The 21,332-nt window shown below is 40.4% G+C and overlaps 1 protein-coding gene across 13 annotated transcripts in view; it reads left to right on the forward strand.

Moving 5' to 3' along the window:
- LOC144593435 (regulating synaptic membrane exocytosis protein 1-like) overlaps nucleotides 1-21,332 on the forward strand; it is a 338,785-nt gene that overhangs the window by 137,434 nt on the left and 180,019 nt on the right. For 9 of the 13 annotated variants that reach the window (XM_078398979.1, XM_078398984.1, XM_078398980.1 and 6 more), the window contains 2 exons: nucleotides 911-988; nucleotides 12,177-12,390. In XM_078398979.1, the coding sequence (XP_078255105.1) occupies nucleotides 911-988; nucleotides 12,177-12,390 (292 nt within the window). The remainder of the gene's footprint in view (nucleotides 1-910; nucleotides 989-12,176; nucleotides 12,391-21,332) is intronic. The other 4 variants (XM_078398986.1, XM_078398992.1, XM_078398987.1 and 1 more) reach the window with 1 other exon arrangement.

Below are 21,332 nucleotides of genomic sequence, written 5' to 3' on the forward strand. Positions count from 1 at the left end.
TGTCTGATGTAAGAAAATTGCATAAATGCTGGTGTTCAATTAACTGGTTAGGCTACGTTTTTTCAGAGTTTCACTATACTGCACCCTCTTGGTGGTTTTTGGGAACAGAATTCAACTAATGTTAGCTGCATCCTTCAACAGCAGTTTCACTGTAATTTTGTCACGTGTTTTAAAAGTACTCCAAACCTATTCTAGTAACATATATATGTTTACATTGTTGTGTATAGTTCCCTATAATGAATACTAAAGATGCCTCATTCAAATTATTATTTGAAAAAGATAAAATGTGTTACTATGATAAATTTGCTTATTTGTAATCACCTTTGGCTATTTTCCTTATATATTTCTGGAACTGTTAGTCCGTTATTTGTTGTAGTGATCATTTCTTGTCTTTGTCTACATCCCTTTGTGTCTGTTTGTATCTTGTGCTGTTCCGAGGTATGTGACGCACTCATGAGCAAGTGAGCCTTCAACCCAATGTGAATGATCTGAAAATAGCAAAAGTCAGAGCTCTTGTGTTCTTGTGATAGCTCTAATTAAAATTATGTTACTGACACCAGTATCATAGGTGAATCCATCACAATATTTGCATTTAGATAAAGATGTAAATATCAGTATACACAGTGCATGTTGTGTTCATGTATTTTCAAATAATGTATCAAGTACATGTCATTTTTTAAAAATGTTCCTTGTTCCATTCTGGGGTGCATGCAATTAGTTAATTTAAACAAAATTAAGCTAGTTTTTATTTAAGGGAAATGGTGCATTTGAAATGGTACATTTTAAAAATTCAGCACAGAGCAGACCAGCATATGGGATACTGTTTCTTCAACCCAGTACAACATGTGCAGTATATCCTGTAACAAGATAACATGGGATAAAATAATAATACAAACTATGACTTTTATAGCTTACCCCAATGGAATGAATTGCCAACAAGACCATCGAAGAGACTCAGCAAGATGTATTCTTCTCCAGATCTGGACCAGTATGTTGTGTTTTATCCATTCTACATTTTACAGACTTGTATTCATTAAGCTATTGTCAAGAAATAGTTAAGATCCTTAAAAGGGACTTTGAGTAAATTACTTGTTTGTTTACATCAGTTCTTCTATTTCACACAAGCAATCAAATGAGACATTAAATACAAGCTCTTTAATTTTGATTATTTATTGGTGTAAATTATTAGCCAGTTGGCATTAAAATAGATACTTGTGTGATTTATTATTTGAATTTCCAGAATGTAGTCACTTTCATTTCAGTTGCGCAGTCCATATATTTTGTACATGATTGTGGACACTTGGTTGTTGCTGGGCTCTGGCTGAGTGTCAGTGAATTTCCAGGAGGTAAATACATTAAACTTAAATATGCCCAGAGTACCACAACCAACCTTTGCAGATGGACAAAACTATTGATGAAGCTGATTACAATTTTTGCAGTTACTTTATGTTGTGAAGAAATGTTGTAAAAGAAAAGTTCTGATAACGACAGGGGCAGGTAAACTGAATGATCTGACACCCGATTTCCATGAACTAAGCCAACTATGTCGGTAGTCAATCATTCAACTAAGAAATGAATAGGCATGGGCTAAAAAGACAAATAAACGAAACAGTAAAATAGATATAAATTAAATGTTGAAATGGGTTAAGGAAAACAAATAGAGACAAAAGATTAAAGTTTTTTGAAGAAGTTAGTCTGAAGAAGGGTCTCGACCCGAAACGTCACCCATTCCTTCTCTCCCGAGATGCTGCCTGACCTGCTGAGTTACTCCAGCATTTTGTGAATAAATGTGGAAAGATTAAAGTTAGGTATGTTGTCAGAGATTGTATTTAAAACCGTATCTTCTATCAACATATCATGGTATTAATTCCCAATGTGACTTATTACATAATATGAGGTGAGCTTAAAAATGCACAAACTAAAATTTTACAAAAATACTAATCTGTCCAGTATGTATATGAAACCACAGACTTAAAATGGTTTCAAATGCGGTGATATTTCGATACTAAGGTGAAAAGTCTCCACGAGTAGGCAGGAACGTGGAAATGTCGTTACATAAGATCGGCAACAATCTTTTAAAATGGTGGAGCAGGATTTGAGCACACGATGTGAGATAATTTGTTCGATTATGATATGCATAGGTCATAATTGACCTAATTCTGATATACCATTAAATTATAGAATGACAGTATTTAGAAGGTATACAGTGTTTGGTAAACATTTCATAGTCACTTGCACTTCCTGAAGACGACTCCTCAGCCTGGAACCAATAGGATGTGACACCCTGCATGGGACAAACAGTCAGTGCTACACACAAAAATTATGTGTCCAGCAGTCATTGCTGGTTCGGAAATCCCAGGCGAAGCAGTCAGTTTAAGTGAGGAAATAATTGGACGAGCAATCATTTCTGTTTAGAAAATCACAAGATTCAGTTAGGAATTTACAAGACGATCAGTCACTGCTTATTTGGATGGTACAGCCCTAGGAGGTAGCTGTAGTTGTGAAATCTCAGGACAAATAGTCATTGGAAGTTAGAAAATCACTTAACCACAAACACACAAGAATTGAAGCTGGAACAGCCTCGCTTGCCTGCTGAGCTGTTAAATAAGATCATGCCTAATCTTTTACTTCAGCACCACTTTCTTGAACTAACTCCGAATCCCTTGACTCCCTTAATATCTAAACATCTGTCCGTAATAATACTTGGCAACTGAGCCTCCATAGTCTTAAGCGGAGACTCTGAAAGGTATGCTCCCCGATGGGTGAAGAAATGTCTTCTCTTCTCAGTCCTTAGGCATTTCATAAAGTCCCTCGCGGTACACTGATCCAGAGGATTAAGATGCAAGGGATCCACGGCGACATGGCTGTTTGGATTCAGAACTGGCTTACTCATAGAAGACTGAAAGTTGTGATGGAAGGGTGTTATTCTGGCTAAAGTAGTCAGTCAGAATCTTTTTCCCAAGGTGGAAATGTTAAGCACTAGGGCTTAGGTTTGAGGTGAGAGGAGCAAAATTAAAGGAAATGTGCAGGGCAAGTTCTTTACACAGAGAGTAGTGGGTGCCTCGAATGCGCCGCCAGGGCTGGTGGTTGAGGCTGATATGATAGTGGCGTTTAAGAGGCTTTTAGATAGGATATGACAAAATGGCGGGATATGGATCTCATGCAGGCAGAGGAGATTAGTTTAATGTGGCACCATGCTCGGCACGGATATTGTGGGCCGGAGGGTATGCCCCTGTGGTGTACTGCTCTATGTTCCTGAACAACTGACTCTTATTGTAAGATTGTGACCCCTGGCTCTTGATACTCCTTGGTAAATTCAGCATTTACCCTGTTAATATTTGTAAGAAATCGTGCCTCATTCTTCTGGGCTGAAATGATTTTGAATCTGTCGACTTATTCTTTCCATTTATGACAAACCTGGGAATCAGTCTGGTGAACCATTATGGTGCTCCACCGATTACTCACATAACTTTCCGGAAATAAGACCTAGACATGTCATAATTAGCAAGATTTCCCATGTCTTACACTCAAATCCAAAACAATAAAAGGCAACATAACATGTGCCCTACCTAAGTGGTTTTTGATTGGTTCTTTGAAAAATACAGCATGGTATCTTGCCCTTTGGCCCATCGAGTCCACGCCAAACATCGATCACCTGTTCACACTAGTTCTATGTTATACTACACTCCCATTCATTCCCTACACATTATGGGCCGACTAACCTACAAACCAACAAGTCTTTGTGCTGTGGGAGGAACCACTGTCCATGCTGTGCGTGGGGGAACCACTGTGAGGGGGGGGGTGGAGAATAAAGGATGACCCGGCATGGGGAACTGCCGTGGGGGCGGGGTGGGGTTGGGGGGGAGAACAGCAGCAGACTTGGCACGGGATACTTGGTAACTTTGTCGGTGCCCGTTATGTGGTGACTGCATACCGTGGGTATGGAAAGCAAAGAATTTCATTATGACGTGACAATAAAGTATTCATTCATTCAAACTGGAGCCCTTAAAGGAAACCCACAAAGTCACAGGGAGAATGTACAAACTCCTCACAGACAGCAGCCGAGGTTGCGATCGAACCCAGATCTCTGGCCCTGTGAGGCAGTGGCTTTATCCGCTGAATTACTGTGCCGCAGCTTCTTCACAATTAGCGATAAAATATAGAACAAAACAGCACAGGAGTAGGTCCTTTAGCCCAAAATGTCTGTGCGAAGCATGATACCTGTACTGTACGTGATCCATGATATCTGCCTATACATAATCCATATTGCTCTATTCCCTGCATATCCATCTGCTTTTCCAAAAATCTCTTAAATGCCACTACTGTATCTGCATCAACCACCATCCCTGGCAGTGTGTTCCAGAGATACACCATCTTTTGTGCACTATAACTTGCCCAGCACATCTCCTTTAAGCTTTGTACCTCTCACCTTAAAGCTATGCCCTCTAGTGTTTGATTTTTCCATCCTGGAAAAAAGATTCTGTCTGTCTATCTTATCCATGCCTCTCATAATTTTATAACCTTCTATCCCTGCAACCTCCGGTGTTCCAAAGGAAACAATCCAAGTGTGTCCAACCTCTTCTTGTAGCTAATACCTCCTAAACCAGGCATACGCCACCCATTCCTTCTCTCCAGAGATGCTGCCTGTCCCGCTGAGTTACTGCAGTATTCTGTGTCTCTCTTCGATTTAAACCAGTATCTGCAGTTCTTCCCTGCACATCTTTCTGGTAAACCTCCTCTGCCCCCTTTCCAAAGCCTCCACATCCTACGTGTAATGGGGTGACCAGAACTGCACACAATACTCCAAATGTGGCTAATCAAAGACCTATAAAGCTGCATCATGACTTCCTGACTCTTATACTCAATGGCCAAGCATATGTTATGACTTTACCGCTCTATCAACTTATGTTGCCCCTTTCAGGGAGTTATGGACTTGGATCTCAAGATTCCCCTGTTCATCAATGCTGTTAAGGGACATGCCATTAATTGTCTCTTTTCCCCTTACATTTGATCTCCCAAATGCAAAACCTCACACTTGCTCAGATTAAACTCCATCTGCCATTTTTCTGCTTACAGTATGTCTGTCACTGATCTCTATACTTGGACAGCCTTCTTTACAGTCTGTGCCCCAGCAATTTTGGTATCATCGGCAAACTTACTAATCGACCCGTCTATGTTTGTGTCCAGGCCATTTATATATCACAAACAGCAGAGGTCCCTGCAGAGACCCCTGCGGAACACAACTGGTCACGGGGCTCCAGCCTTCCACCAGAACCCTCTGTCTTCTACCAGTAAGCCTGTTCTGAATCCATACAACCAAGTCACTGTTAATCATGTGCATCTTAATCTGCTGCAGCATTTGGGGAGTTTATTAAATGCATTACTAAAATCCATGTAGACAACATCCACTGCCCTACCCTCATCGATCACCTTTGTCATCTCCTCAAAAAACTTGATCCAATTAGTAAAACATGACCTTACCAAGGTCCTGTACAACGCCATGCCGATGGTCCCCAATTAACCCACTCTCTTCCAAATGGGAGTAAATCTTATCCCGAAGAATCCTCTCGAACATCTTCCCGACCACTGTCATGAGGGGGCATATTAGGCCTTGTTTTGGGGAATAAGAGAGAGCTTTTGGGAATTATGATTATAACTCCTTAAATTTCAGATAGTCATGGATAAGGATAAGACTGGACCTCAGGGGAAAATGCTAAATTGGGGAAAGGCTGATTACATTAATGTTAGACAGGAGCTGGAAAGAGTAGAAAGGGAACAGCTGCTTTGGCTGGTCCACATCTGACATTTGGGGGTCTCGACCCGACAAGTCATCCATTCTCTCCAGAGATGCTGCCTGTTCTGCTGATATTCCAGCATTTTGTGTCTATCTTTGGTGTAAATCAGCATCTGCAGTTCCTTCCTACACATATGACATTTGGGAAGCGCTTAAAGGCCAGCTGGTCAGAATTCAGGACATGGGTAACAAGGTTTGTAACCTAGGATGATGAAATATGTTGCAAATTTAGTTAGAAGTGAAAGGGAACCATATGTAATATACAGAAAGCTGATAAATTGGGTAGAGAAGTGGGAGATGGAATTTAACCCTGATGTGCAAAATTATGTGTTTTAGGAGACCCAATACGTAATGAATGAAAAGGCTCATAGGAGAGTTAATGAACAGAAATATTGTTGTGTACAAGTCCAGTGATTCCTGAAGCTGGCAGTATAGATAGAAAGGGTGATAAAGAAGATATGAAATGCAAGGCTTCATTAATAGTGACATAGAGTATGAGGAAATTATGAAGCAGCTTTATAAAACATTTGTGAGGCCACATCTGGAATATTCTGTAAGTTTTGGTCACCACAGGATAAAAAGGATGTAATTGCTTTGGTGAGGATGCAGAGAAGATTCACCAGAATGTCAACCTAGATGGAAAGTCACAGTTATGAGAAAAGATGATGTTTTCTGGTGATTTGCACAATGTTCAATATCATTGGCAACACTTCAGCAAACGAGGGACGATTTAGGCATGAAACGACAAATGGCAAGTTACATTTGTACCACAGACATTCTAAGCAATGACCAACTACCCTTGATGTTCAATTAATTATCATCACCGAGTCCCCCACCATACTGGGTGTTCACCAATATCCACGAAACTGGGCCAGCCAAATGGAATTGCAAATTATAAATGTAGATCGGAGGCTTGCCGACTTGCAGTGAGTAACTTTTATCCTGATGCCCTCGTGCGGAAGACACATGTTGGGTATATGGCAGAATAGTCAGCATGGCCGTGTGCATGAGAGATTACATCTCAAAATTTGATTTTTTTTAAGAGGAGACCAAGTGGATTGATGAGGACAAGATTTTAGATGTCCAAATGGACTTCAGCATGGCTTTTGATCAGCTCTTGCAGGCTGGTCTGTAAGGTGAGAATATATTGACTCCAGGTTAAATTAGCAAATTGAATACAAAATTGGCTTTGTGGTTGGAGGCAGAGGTTGGTGAGGTTGTTTCTCAGATTGGAGGCTTGTGACCAGTGGTGTGCTACAGGGATTAGCGCTGTTGATTGCCATATTCCTTAATGGTTGGTATGAGAATGTAGTTAGCATCATTAGTAAGTCTGTAGATGTCACAAAATTGTGGTAGAGTGGACAGTGAAGAAAGTTGTTTAAGGTTAAAACAGAATCTGGATCAATTAGGAAAGTGGACAAAGGAATGGCAGGTGTAATTTAACTTGGACAAGTGGGAGGTGATGCATTTTAGGAAGTTAAACTGGGACAGGATTATACAAAGTGAATGACAGGGCCCTAGGAAGTGTTGCAGAATAGAGAGACCAAGGGAATCATGTACATACTTTCCTGTAAAAATGGTGGACAGGTAGTGAGGCAGGCGTATGGCATGTCTCTTTTAAACAATAAAGGTATATACATTTATGGTAAGCATGGTTAGAGTAGATATCTAGTGCCTCTTTCCCTTGGTCGAAGTGTCTACAACTAGAGGGCAGAGATTAGCTGCAAACAGATTCACTCAATCGAAGGTAGACACAAAATGCTGGAGTAACTCAGCGGGACAGGCAGCATCTCCAGAGAGAAGGAATGGAAATGAGAAGGAACCTCTGCAAGTTCCCGTCTGAAGCCTTCAAAATCAGCCTTACCCCAATTTAAGTACCTTAACTTGTGGGTCAGTCCTATCTTCAAAATTACTTTAAAACCAATAGAATTATGGTCACTTGTCCCAAAATGTTCCCCCACTGACACTTCAATCACTTGTCGCACCTCGGTCATTTACTTCTCCAGTCATTATTTATTTATTCATTCTAATATATTTTACTTTCTCTTTGTTGAAGCTCCAGTATTTCTGAATTCCAGTTAAACAGAACCTTTGCCCTTCCAGTATTTTGTGGTGTTTATGAAGAAAAAATATAAAGAAATTGTTCAGTTCCTCTGCCATGTCCACATAGCCCTTGATAAATATTGCTTCATGTCTGTAATTTGCCCTCATTTGCCCTCGCCAACTTTTAGCTTTGTACATATTCATAGAAGCGCTTATAGTCTGCTTTATGTTCTTCTCTAGTTTACTCCCATTTTCCCTTTATTTATTGTTTTCTTAGTCAAACTTTGTTGAATTCTAAATCACTCACAATACTTAGCCTAACTGCTTTTTTTCTGGCAACTCTCTAATCCTTTTTCTCGGTTTAATACCGCGTTTAATTTTTCCCAAGATCTATGGTTAGACTATTTTTTTCCTCTAGTGTCAATATGCCTTAAAGGAATGCACATTTGATGCAAAACATATACTATTTCTTTGTGATAGCTGTTGTCTGTTCATTTTCTCGTTGTTTAAGCATAATATGTATATTGGCCAGGACCAGGGAGATTATTGGCATTGCATATCAAAGAATCAGAAAAATGTTCTTTTTAGGAGGTTGGTTTGGAAGCTCTTAAAAGCATTTTCTCGTCAATCAGAGAGTTCACTCTGACCAGAGAGCTGAACTCGTATTTCTTTAATAACCTTAAAAAAATAATGTTGTCAAAAATATAAAATCAAATTCATATTAATTAATATTTTTGTTACATAATAAGAAAATACTGTATCTGCAAAATCATTTAATTCATACAGATTATGTTTATCACCAAGATTAAAAAAATCATTCAAAAAACATCAGAATATTCATAGTGTCATCCAGCATAGAAACAGGCCTTTTCGCCCAGCTATTCCATGCCGACCAAGATGCCCCGTCTAAGCTAGTCCCATTTGCCTGTGTGTTGACCCCAATCCCTATAAATCTTTCCTCCACATGTACCTATCCAAGTGTCTTTTAAATGCTGTTATAGTATCTGCCTCAAGTACCTCCTCTGGCAACTCGTTCCATATATCCACCACCCTCTGTGAGTTGCCTAGCAGGTGTGTATTAAATCTTGTCCCTCTCACCTTAAACATATGTCCTCTTGTTTTTGATTCCCCTACCTTGGGTAAAAAACTCTGCATTCACCCTATCTATTAGTTTAGTTTAGTTTAGAGATACAGCGCGGAACCAGGTCCTTCGGCCCATTGAGTCGGCGCCAACCAGCGATCCCCGCACATTAACTCTAACCTACACACACTAGGGACAATTTACAATTATAACATGCCAATTAACCTACAAAGCTGTACGTCTTTGGAGTGCGGGAGGAAACCAAAGATCTCGGAGAATACCCACGCGGTCACGGGGAGAATGTACAAATTCCATACAGACAACTCCCGTACTCGGGTTGGAACCCGGGTCTCTGGCGCCGCAAGCGCTGTAAGACAGCAACTCTACCGCTGCGCCACCGTATATTTTACTCATGATTTTCTACACCTCTGTAAGATCATCCCTCAGCCTCTTGTGCTTCAAGGAATAAGCCTGTCCTAGCCTGCACATTCTCTCCCTGGAGTTAAGTCCCTCAAGTTCCGGCAACATCCTCGTAAATCTTATCTGTGCTATTTCCAGCTTAATACCATCCTTCCTCTCCCAGGATGACCAAAACTGAACACAGTACTCCAAATGTGGCCTCATCAATTGTAACATAACGTACCAACTTCTATACTCAATACCCTGACAGATGAAGGCCAATGTACCAAAAGCTTCTTGACCAGCCTATCTATCTATCTGTGATACCACTTTGATGGAACTATGTACCTGTACTTCTAAATCCCTCTGCTCTACAAAACTTCCCAGGGCCCGACCATTCACAGTGAAGGTCCTGCCCTAGTTTGACTTCCCAAAATGCAACACCTCGCACTTTTCTGTATTACACTCCAAATATTGGCAATAATTAGCCATTCCTCAGCCCATGCCCACCTGATCAAAGGCCTGCTGTAATTTTTGAAAACCATCTTCACTATCTACGATATCACCCACTTAAGTGTCATCTGTAAATTTACCAAACGTACCTTGTGCATTTTCATCCAAACCGCTGATATAGATGACAATCAGCAATGGGTCCAGCACTGATCCATGAGGCTTACAACTCATCACAAATATTACAACAAGATCAACCATTAAAGTAAGTCAAGGAATGGCAGGTAGAATTTAACTACCTGCATGGATAAAGTGAATGGCCATCGTCTTCTACATGGCGCAGGGGAGTCTAAAATCAGAAGACATAAGTTTAAGGTGGGAGGGGAAAGATTTAAAAAGGACTAAAGGGCATCTTTTTAACACAGAGACTGGTGAATATATGGAATGAGCTGGCAGAAGGAGTGATAGAGGTGGGCACGATCACAACATTTAATAGACATTTGGACAAGTACATGGAGAGAAATTGTTTAGAGGGATTTGGACTGAATGCAGGCAAATGGGTATAGCTCAAATAGGCAAATTGCTCAGCATGGATGAGTTGGAGAGAAGGCCTGTTTCTTTGCTGTATAGCTCTTTGACTCTACTTGGAAGATCTCCTTAAATAAAATATAATCACACCCAGAATAGACTTGGATGATTATTTGGTGAGGCCTGTCTAAGTAAAGGTGGCTATATTTGGAGAAAAAGTAGAGAGAAAACTAAAGGGAGTTTTTCTTTTTTTTTAAATGAGGTAAACAATGTCATGTTAATACATATACTTTGCACAAGAATAACAATAAAAATAACAGCAATGACTGGCAAAAGACTATAATCAACTAGCAAAAATTACAGAATGTTACTGCTTACTTTTAGGGTACTGAATATGAAAATAGGGAGGTTTATACTTCATTTATATAGAGGATTGGTGATACGTATTCTTGGAGTACTTCATTCAATATTAATCTCTTTATTTAATGAAAGATGTAAATTCATTGCTGATAGTTAAAAGGTTTACTAGCTTGTACAGGTAATCTCTGTGTTACGCCTGTTTGGGTAATAGAAATTTGGACTTGCAAAGCCCATAAATCATGACTCAAAAATAAATGTGAGATTATCGAATAAAATTCACTCTTACATAATTTGAAATAAGTAAACCTAATTTTTTATTCCCAACTCACGTTCCTTGATCTATGTGCAGATGACGTGGCTTCACATCACAGAAAATCATAAGATAGACTGTTTTTCTGTGACTATTACCTCCTCCCGGTAATTCAGAAGTTACCTGTACTGGAATAGGCGGCTCGTCTTATGAGGAAAGGGTGCAATACTTGAGTCTAAAGAAGGGTCCTGGCCCGAAATGTCACCTATCCATGTTCTCCTGAGATGCTGGCTGATCCGCTGAGCTACTCCAGCACTCTATCTTCTTTTGTGAACGAGCATATGCAGTTCCTTGTTTCAACATGGAGTTGAAGTTACATTTAGATCAGCCTTGGTCTTTTTAAATGGCGAAGCAGACTCAAGGAGTGGCCATCTATTGGTCTTAATTAATGTGCATGTTTGTAATTAGCAACAATAGTATCGATGGGCTACCTTTGATTAAAGATAATTTCCATTCACTGAGTCAAATTTATGTGAGAGGGTGGTGGAGGCACGGGGTGTGTTTGAGGTAGGATTGTGCCTGGATCATAATCTAGCATGTACCTAGTAGCTATTGGCACATTGGGATCAATTACACTAGGTATATAATCACCAATGGTTATTAATGTACTTCGTCCTTAATGGTGGTTTAACTCTGAAGATTACAAATTGCAATGTAACAACACTTGAATGCATCTTACAATTCAAATTGTTAATTTTATTTTGGTGGAAAATGAAAGTTAAATTTAATTTGTATCAATGTGATTACTTAACAATAATTGAGAAGCAATTTTGATCAAAAACCCAGACTGCTTGTGAACTGGTGATTGGTTTAAAATAATATCAAGCAAAATATGCTGTTAAATACATTAAAATTGTGGTCTATAATCCTTGCATTTTAAGTGAGGAAATCATTATTGGTTTGTTGTTTTTTGGTACTGACAAGACTGTTAATAAACATGTCTTCATAGCTGTGACTGAAAATATAAATCCAGGCTATGATTGCATATTTAACTAAATATATCTCTTGCAATGGCCCCAATGGTGTTTAAGATCGTCACAGAGACCCTTCTGCAGAAAATGTCATGCATCACCATCTGAACTGAGCAGCACTGAATTTTCCCTTGGAGATTTAGGGTGGTGGAGCGTTTTAGTGTTGCATAATTATCTCAACATATTGTAAAAGCATTCTGAAATCACTGCCCTCACTTTACTTTATTCATTCCTTCACAGACGTCTACATCAGCAATTTGAGAGCTATAAGGAGCAGATAAGGAAGATTAGTGATGAAGCCCGTCGTTATCAGGGGGAACACAAGGATGATGCTCCAACATGTGGGATCTGCCTCAAAACCAAGTTTGCTGATGGCTGCGGCCACATCTGCTCGTACTGCCAGACGAAGTTTTGTGCCCGGTGTGGAGGTCGGGTTACTCTTCGCTCAAATAATGTGAGTATACCTGGCAATGCCTTATTGAAGCTCTGCCCAATATTTATATTGGCGAACTATCTGATTATTTTGTATTGTTTCTCTGCTCAGAGGGAGGAAAGTATGGCAATACATTTTAACATAGTATAACTTAATACGATATTTTAAATAATTTGTTCCAGAGGCAAATACGTTGGATTCTTAGCTTTGGTGTTTCAGCAATCATTTTGATAAAATTAGAACTGGAAAAAAAGCTAACCAAATAATCTGACTTTGTTGATTGTATGGTCTGATTCATGAATTATTGAAGAGAATTATCAGAATGTCACCGTCTTTTCGTTATTGCTTGGAATGTCCTCTTTCTATTCTCTCTGACATTTCATCCATTGAGAGGGGGCAGCCACTTCTGAACTGAGAAGTGGACATACGTAATCTAAAGGAGTTCTATCAAATTCCTGGTTCAATGTGAATACGATAAAGAAATCGGAAGAGAACGCTTCCCTGACCTCATTCTGATGAATAATAGTTGCTTTTTAGTGCGTGTTAAGTGGGAACAGGAACAAAAGAATGGCATGTCCGGCATAGACATGGTGGGCTGACGGGCATGTGCTATGTGTTGTACTGTTTTATGTTCTATGAGTGAGCTTGAAAGGTAGAATCATCAAAAGGTTGTGTTCCTTGTGCAAGGGGAGGGAAAGGTGAATCATAACTGAGCTTCATACTGTCTTCAGCCACCAGGCACGAACATTTCCAGCAGCCTGTCACTGACGTGTTGAACTGAATTGACTCTCATAAATCTTTGAATTGCAATATGTGCAGCTATCCTTTGTCCTCTAAAATGAAAAGAAAACCGAGTCAGGATGAACAGTGTTCTTCGCTTTGGAAACTACAACCTAAATAGCGATGGAGAATTTCTTATTTTGGGCATAATTGTAACTTTGTTGAACCTGTTGATGGCCACAATATGGAGGGTTGCCTACAATTTAAACCTTTCCATAGTAATTACAGAACAGAAAGAAAATTAAACAAGAGATGGGTAGAATTGCATTTTTCTTTAAAATTAAATAGGAAGACCGTTTATTGATATAATTTGATTATTTAACTTCTGGCATTTTTACTGATGAAATTTAGTGCAATTGTGTGTAATTTCACTAGATTACTAAATCAAAGATTGAAAATCAAATAACTGCAGATGCCAGAAGTCTGAAATAAGAAGGAATTGCCTGAGATACTCAGTAGGTCAGACAGAATAGTTTCATGTCAAAGGCTTTTCATGATCTGACACTTTTCCAGTTCTAATGAAAGGTAATTGAACTGCAACATTAACTCTATTTCCCCCTCCACATATGTCACTTTGACCTGCTGAGTATTTTCGCCATTGGTTGGTTTTATTTTCTAATAATCCAAATGGGGATAAATTCAGGGAAACCAAGTTTAAATGTCACAATAGAAGTTACAGTATGTAAGCTATTTTAAATCCCCCAACTTCATCTGGGGAATCGGGCTTGATCTTTGGTACCACAGGTGAAAAAATGCTGAGGCTTTGGAGAGTAATCAGCATGGAATTTTAATAGCAATGATGAGGGAGTTCAGTAATAAGAAGCGGAGACTACTTTCTTTAGACAAGGGATTAAAAGTAGATTTACTTGAAAGTTCAAAATGCCAATGAGACAGGGAGAGAACGATAAAATTTAAAAATTATGCTCGCCTTGGTCTTATGATGGAGATACCAGTGGAGATGCAAAAAGATTTACAAGGAACTCCAAAAGTATAAAAAGAGAACGCTTGGGATGGTCCAGTGGAAGTCTTTCAACTTAGGCAATGTTTTACTATAATAATTTTCCATTTGTGCAGAACAGCCACACTACTGGCCAGTAATTTAATGTTGCCAGCAATAAATCAAATAGGGATTTCAGAGTAAACTTCTTTTCCCAGCGAAGGAGAAGCAGAATGACTAGAGACATTGTTTCAAAGGTCTTTTACAGTCACATGTACCAATTAAGGTACAGTGCTATGCGAATTACCATATAGCCATACCAAAAAAAGTAACAAGACACACAACTACATAAAAGTTAACATAAACATCCACCATAGCGGATTTCCCACATTCCTCACTGTAATGGAAGGCAATAAAGTCTAAGCTTCTTCTCTCATTTTTCTCCTGCGGTCGGGGCAGTCGAACCATCCGTCGGGGCGATCGAAGCTCCCGCAACCGGCGGTCGAAGCCCCCACATCGGGGCGATCAAAACCCCGCGTCGGGGCGATCAAAGCTCCAGGATCGGGGCGGTCGAAGCTCCAGGATCGGGGCGGTCGAAGCTCCAGGATCGGGGCGGTCGAAGCTCCTGCGGCTTGGAGTTCCCGATGTCGGTCTCTGACCAGAGACCGTGAGCTCCACGATGTTAAAGTCCGTAGCCTCCCGCGGTAGAGCTCTCGAAATCGGTCTCCAGCAAAGGCTGCCAACTCCTTGATGTTAGGCCACAGTGCAGACAGACACGATATGAAAAAGAAATCGCATCTCCGTTGAGGTAAGAGATTAGAACAAGTTTCCCCAACCCCTCCCCCACCCCCCACATAAAACAAGCTAAAGAACACTAAAGACATACATTTAACACATACTAAAAAAACAACGAAGAAGAAAGGGACAGACAGACTGTTGACGAGGCAGCCATTGCTGGTGCCACCAGAGACCATATTAAAACCTGCCCTTGGGTGCTTCTTACATAAAGTTTGCACATTTTCACTGTGACTGTGAAGACTTCCCCTGGACATAGAGCTTTCTTCCCAAATCCCAAAGATGTGTAGGTTTGTATGTTACTTTGGGCAATGCAAATTGTCTCAAGTATGTAGTTTAGTAGTAGAATCTTGGAGAAGTTGGAAAAAAGGGCAGGGAATGTTTTTAAATAATTCATGTAGGATTAGAGTAAATGGATGATTAGTGCGGACTTGGATGGTCTGAAGGGTTTGTTTCTGCCCATGACTCCATGACACATTCCCAGTGAGAGGTAGAGAATAGAAATGTACTTAAGAGGATGCTGGGTCAGTACAGAAGGGAATAAAAAGCAGTGATGACAGTTAACTGAAGGAAGTTTGGATTTGTTATTGCAGAGTAGAGTGTTTCAGAGTAGAATGTCCACTAATATATTAGGTAAAATGAGAAGTGTCTTTGGGAGGAGTGTTGCAAAGGTAGAGTTATGGTAATTGGAGAAAGAGCTGGAATAGCTGAGGAAAATTGTTTGTGTAAAGCAGGTTTCTTTGATATGCACTTCACTGCCTGAAATGAAACGGAATTAGATGCATACTTGATGCATACCTGGATACATATATATTTGGGAGGGGAGGGGGAGAGCATGGCAGTGAAATTAATTGGATAGTTATTTTATTGATGCTATGGGCCAAAAATCTTCATAATAGTTTTTTGGTTGTGTAATTTTCATCAGGAATTATTGTATTTAAAATATAAAATATACTTACATGTACAATTGTTCTTTTTTTTTAATAACATAGACATTTGAAGTTTATCAGAAAATTCTGGATTTGGTTAATATTTCCCATATTTTTTACAAATTTGTGTGTGGTGGAAAGTATCTTGTTCATACCTGAGATCTGCCAGAGCTAATCCAAAATTGGCTTGGTAATAGTACGCAGAGGGTAATGTTGGAAAGTTGCTTTTCTGATTGTTCATTTGTTACCAGTGGTGTAACATAAAGATTGGTGCTTGGATCATTGGTAATTGTGGTGATGTTAATGATTGTTAATGCATCTAGCCTGTCCAATCCCTTAAGAATTGTGTATGTTTCTATAAGATCCCCTCTCATCTTTCTAAATTCCAGTGAATATAAGTCCAGTCGATCCATTCTTTTATCATATGTCAGTCCCGCCATCCCGGGAATTAACCTGGTGAACCTATGCTGTGCTCCCTCAATAACAAGAATGTCCTTCCTCAAATTAGGAAACCAAAACTGCAAACAATACTCCAGGTGCGGTCTCACCAGGGCCCTGTGCAATTGCAGTAGGACCTCATTGCTCCTAAACTCAAATCCTCTCGCAATGAAGGCCAACTTGCTATTTGCTTTCTTCACTGCCTGCTGTACCTGCATGCTTACTTTCAGTGACTGATGTACAAGGACACCCAGGTCTCGTTGCACCTCCCCTTTTCCTAATCTGACAGCATTCAGATAATAATCTGCCTTCTTGTCCTTTTATGTAAATTAAATGGATTATTAGATTCTCATCCAGGGCAGGTGTACAAGAGGGATGGGTTGTAACTAAACTAAGCAGGAACCAATATCCTCACTGGGAAGTTTGTTGGTGCTCCTCTGGATGTAAAGTAGAGTGGCACGAGGTGGGAACCAGAGGAGCAGGTCAGTAAATGGAGGGACTGGTGAGAAGGTGGAGGGTAGGACAAGCAAGTCTGCAAAGGCAGACAGGCAGGAAGAGCTTAATGAACATGCTGAGACTAATGGGCTGAAGAGAGGGTGGGTAGGTTGCTTAGTTGCTGTCTTGACCAGATCTATCTGACCTGCAGACAAGCTTAGATGTGTTTAAGATGGGTGGGATATGGTGGCTCTGGACCCCAGAGAAAATCTATTAATACCTCTACCATTGTATCAATACCCTTATATTCCCAGTCCTCTTCCACAAAATGGCATGAATCCCTCAGGCATTTATCCAATTATAAATGTAAAGGTAAATTCTAGGCATAGTTATTAGAACTGTGCTTGATTGAGATTTCAAATTCCTCACATCCACTAATAATAGACTTTTATGGAAGTACCTCGAGTTTCGAACATCATTTGGATGAGTGGCCACATTCAAGCCCCCCTAAGGCCAGGCACTGTGTAGGGAGGATGGATGCCATTTGATACTGATTAGAAGATGAAGAGAGATTTTTTAGATAAACACAAAAAGCTGGAGTAACTCAGCAGGTAAGGCAGCATCTCTGGAGAAAAGGAATAGGTGACATTTCGGGTCGAGACACTTCAGACGCATTTGGATGCTGTTCGAGATTAACTTGAAAGAGGCCTGGTAGAACTTTTATAAATAATTACAATTGCTAATTTGATTTATTTGATGATTTGCACATTACTTTGTTCATCTAATTAGAATCAGAAATGAAATATTATTTCTTCCTGGTTAGTGTTGAAAATGTTTATAGAAGTATTCTTTAAAAAAATTATTGTGAATCTTTCCATTCTCTTGATTAATGATTGCCTCCTTTCTTTCTCTCCTGTTTTCCATTTCTCTTTGCTATGCTTCCTTGGATGCTGTCTGAAAGGAGGACAAAGTGGTTAGATTTCATGATTTTCTATTTTAGTTTTTGTTAATCTATTAATTCACAAAGGAGTAATGTAAAATGTAACAAAAAACTTGAGAAGTATTTGATTTAGTTCTTAAAGTGTTGAAGAAATATACCTGTTAGAATTTGTTGTTTATCTGATGTTGGGGGTCTATTGTGCTGGACTTCGCTTTAATGTTGTTTATCGATCAGAATAGGAATGTCATGCTAGGAAATGCAGTGCTTTGCAATTTCAGGCACCAACCAAGAATTTCCAAGTTAGGTGTAACCTAAACCTTGGGGAAGCATCATTCTACTCACTGATCAGTGTTATCTAAGCATATAGTGCACTGGGCCCTGAGACACCATCCACCTATGCAAGGTTGGCGCTGTCCTTGGAGATAGCACAGTATCATTAATCCTTGCACCATCTGGTTCATTCTTCATATTCTAACTATTTGCATTGACTCAGAGCCATACAGCATGGAAACAGGCCATTCGGCCCACCACATCAAAGGTTTCAATGGTCTTTTATTGTCACCTGTACCATTTAAGGTACACTGATATGCGAATTACGCCTATCCATGCCTACCAGTGGGTTCATCCTTTCTTATCTCATCTTCCAGCATGAGGCCTATCAACCTCTACGCTTGGGTGATTCAAGTGCTTGTCCAGATGCCTCTTTAATGCTGTCAGTGACTGCATTTATTACTCTCACAGGCACTGCATTCCAGATGCTCACCACACTCTGGATGAAAAAGGTCCCCCTCAGATCCCCTTTAAACCTCTTAACTCTTACCCTAAATTTATGTTTGCCTGTGTTCTCTGATTTTACGTGTCACTGTCGTGGGGGAAGGTTTCTTGCAGTCCCCTCATATACGCCTTTTTTTTCCAAATAAAATAACAATATAAAAACTAGTGCTCCATACAGTATCATTTATGATTATCGGGTATTGACAGAAATTACATCTAGTTGTTTGGTTACTTAAATAGCTTTTTTAATGTTAATTCTCAGGAACGTGACTGTAGATCATTGAGAGGTAGAATATTTTTGTCATGTGCTGGTCCAAAACTTTACGTCATTAATAGGAAGTGTATCATTCATACATTATGGTCGACTTGTTTTTCCAGGGCTAGGAGTCTGCTCGGGGAGAGGATGAGCAGCTGGAGCAATTGTTTGTGGTGTCTGCAGTTGAATGGGCTGGGGCGATGAAACTAAAAGCAAAGAAAATAAATCGGAAAACAGATAAAAAGAGTACCTCTTTTTAAAAAGTAGCAGATAGTAGCAGAAACATATATCCTGAAGGGGGGAAAGATCTAAGAAGTCCAATTACTTAAATATACTTGTCTTATTATAACTTTTAGTATTGACATGCAGTAAAACTCTGATAATCTGCTATCATCTATGTGGAAATCCCACAGGCTCGCATCTGTTTCACCAGATAACGCGTGCCACACTCCCTGTCCACTCACCAAGGTTCTAGTTTCTGTGATCTCTGTCCATTCAGTCAGACCTCCGTTCCTACCCACCCCGTCTGCACATGAAGGCTCTGGTTCCCGCATTCTCTTAAATTCACCTGGTTTTGTTGGTCATGTATCCTTTAAATTTGAGGCACAAGAGACTGCAGCTGCTGAAATCTGGAGTAAAAAGCAAACTGCTGGAGGAACTCAGCCAGTCAGGCATTGTGTGAAAGCAAAGTGATGTTTTGAAAGATCTGTTATCATCATGATTTATTCAAAGGTTCTTTGAATTACTATTCATGCCCTCATCTGCCTGTTAGGTTTCCCTACTGTTAGACATGGCCATATGTAGTCAACGAGGGATTTCCGGATGAAGCTGTTAGTGAGAAGAATAGTGATAATTAAGGATCGATTGGATGGAAATGGTTCCCGGTTCCTGACTTCAAGCACTGAGAAGTATTTGCCCTCTGAGAGGAAGGCGGGACCCAGCTAGCTTTTTAGAACAAGCACATGTTTTGGTTTGGAAGGAACTGCAGATACTGGTTTAGACCAAAGATAGACACAAAAAGCTGGGGTAACTCAGCGGGACAGGCAGCATCTCTGGAGAGAAGGAATGGGCGACATTTCGAGTCGAGACCCTTCTTCAGACTAGTTAGGGATAAGGGAAATGAGTGATATAGACAATGATGTAGAGAGATAAAGAACAATGAATGAAAGATATGCAAAAAAGTAATGATAAAGCAAACAGGCCTTTGTTAGCTATTTGTTGGGTGAAAACGGGAAGCTGGTGCGACTTTGGAGGAGACCTAGGACAGAAAGGTCTGTGTGGGAATGGGAAGGAGAATTAAAGTGTTTAGCAACTGGGAGATCAGGTAGGTTCAGGCGGGCTGAGCGATGGTGTTCAGTGAAACGATCGCCCAATCTACGTTTGGTCTCGCCGATGTATAAGAGTCCACATCTTGAATAATGGATACAGTAGATAAGGTTGGAGGAGGTGAAAGTGAACCTCTGCCTAACCCAAAAAGACTGTTGGGGTCCCTGGACAGAGTCGAGGGAGGAGGAATAGGGACAGGTGTTGCATCTTCTGCGGTTGCAGGGGAAGGTATCTGGGGAGGGGGTGGTTTGGGTGGGAAGGGATAAGTTAACCAGCTGCGGAGGGAACAGCCTCTGTGGAAAGGGGTGGAGATGGAAAGATGTGACCAGTGTTAGAATCCCATTGGAGGTGGCGAAAATTTTGGAGGATTATGTGTTGTATGCGACAGCTGATGGGGTGGAAGGTGAGGACGAGGGGAACTCTGTCTCTGTTGCAACTAGAGGGAGGGGGAGCAGGGGCGGAGCTGCGGGATACCGAGGAGACGAGTGAGAGCCTCTTTTTTGATGGGAGGGGGGAACCGCCGTTCCCTAAAGAATGAGGACATCTCGGATGTTCTAGTATGGAACACCTCATCTTGGATGCAGATGCAGCCTAGACGGAGGAATTCGGATTAGGGGATAGAGTCTTTGGAAGCAGGATGAGAAGTAATGTAGTCGAGATAGTAGTGGGAGTTGCGATGCTGATGGGGTGAAAAATAAGGACCAGGGGGATTCTGTCTCTGTTGCGGCAGAGAGGTGTTCCATACTAGACTGGGCGATCGTTTTGCTGAACGCCCTCGCTCAGTCTGTCTGAACCTACCTGATCTCCCGGTTGCTGAACACTTAAATTCTCCTTCCCATTCCCACACATACCTTTCTGTCCATGGTCTCCTCCAGTGTCAGAGTGAGGTTAAACACATATTGGAAGAACAGCATCTCATATTTCGCTTAGGCAGCTTACAGCCCAGTGATATGAATATTGATTTCTCTAAGTCACCCCGGCATTCCCCCTCTCTCTATCCCTCCCCTATCAAAGTCGCACCAATGTCTCATTTTCACCCAACAAACGGCTAACAATGGCCTGTTTCCTTTATATATTGTTACATTTTTACATATCGTTCATTCAATGTTCTTTATCTCTCTACATCATCGTCTATATTTCTTGTTTCCCTTATCCCTAACTAGTCTGAAGAAGGGTCTCGACCCGAAATGTCGCCCATTCCTTCTCTCCAGAGATGCTGCCTGTCCCGCTGAGTTACTCCAGCTTTTTGTGTCCATCACGTGTTTTGGTTTGTTTGTTCTGAATAACGTACAACATTGCTGTGTACATTGTAGCTAAAAATCACTTTGAGGACAGATGTTTTAAAAGATTATT

The sequence above is a fragment of the Rhinoraja longicauda genome, chromosome 5 (assembly GCF_053455715.1).
Source record: "Rhinoraja longicauda isolate Sanriku21f chromosome 5, sRhiLon1.1, whole genome shotgun sequence".
Classification (NCBI taxonomy): Eukaryota; Metazoa; Chordata; class Chondrichthyes; order Rajiformes; family Arhynchobatidae; genus Rhinoraja; species Rhinoraja longicauda.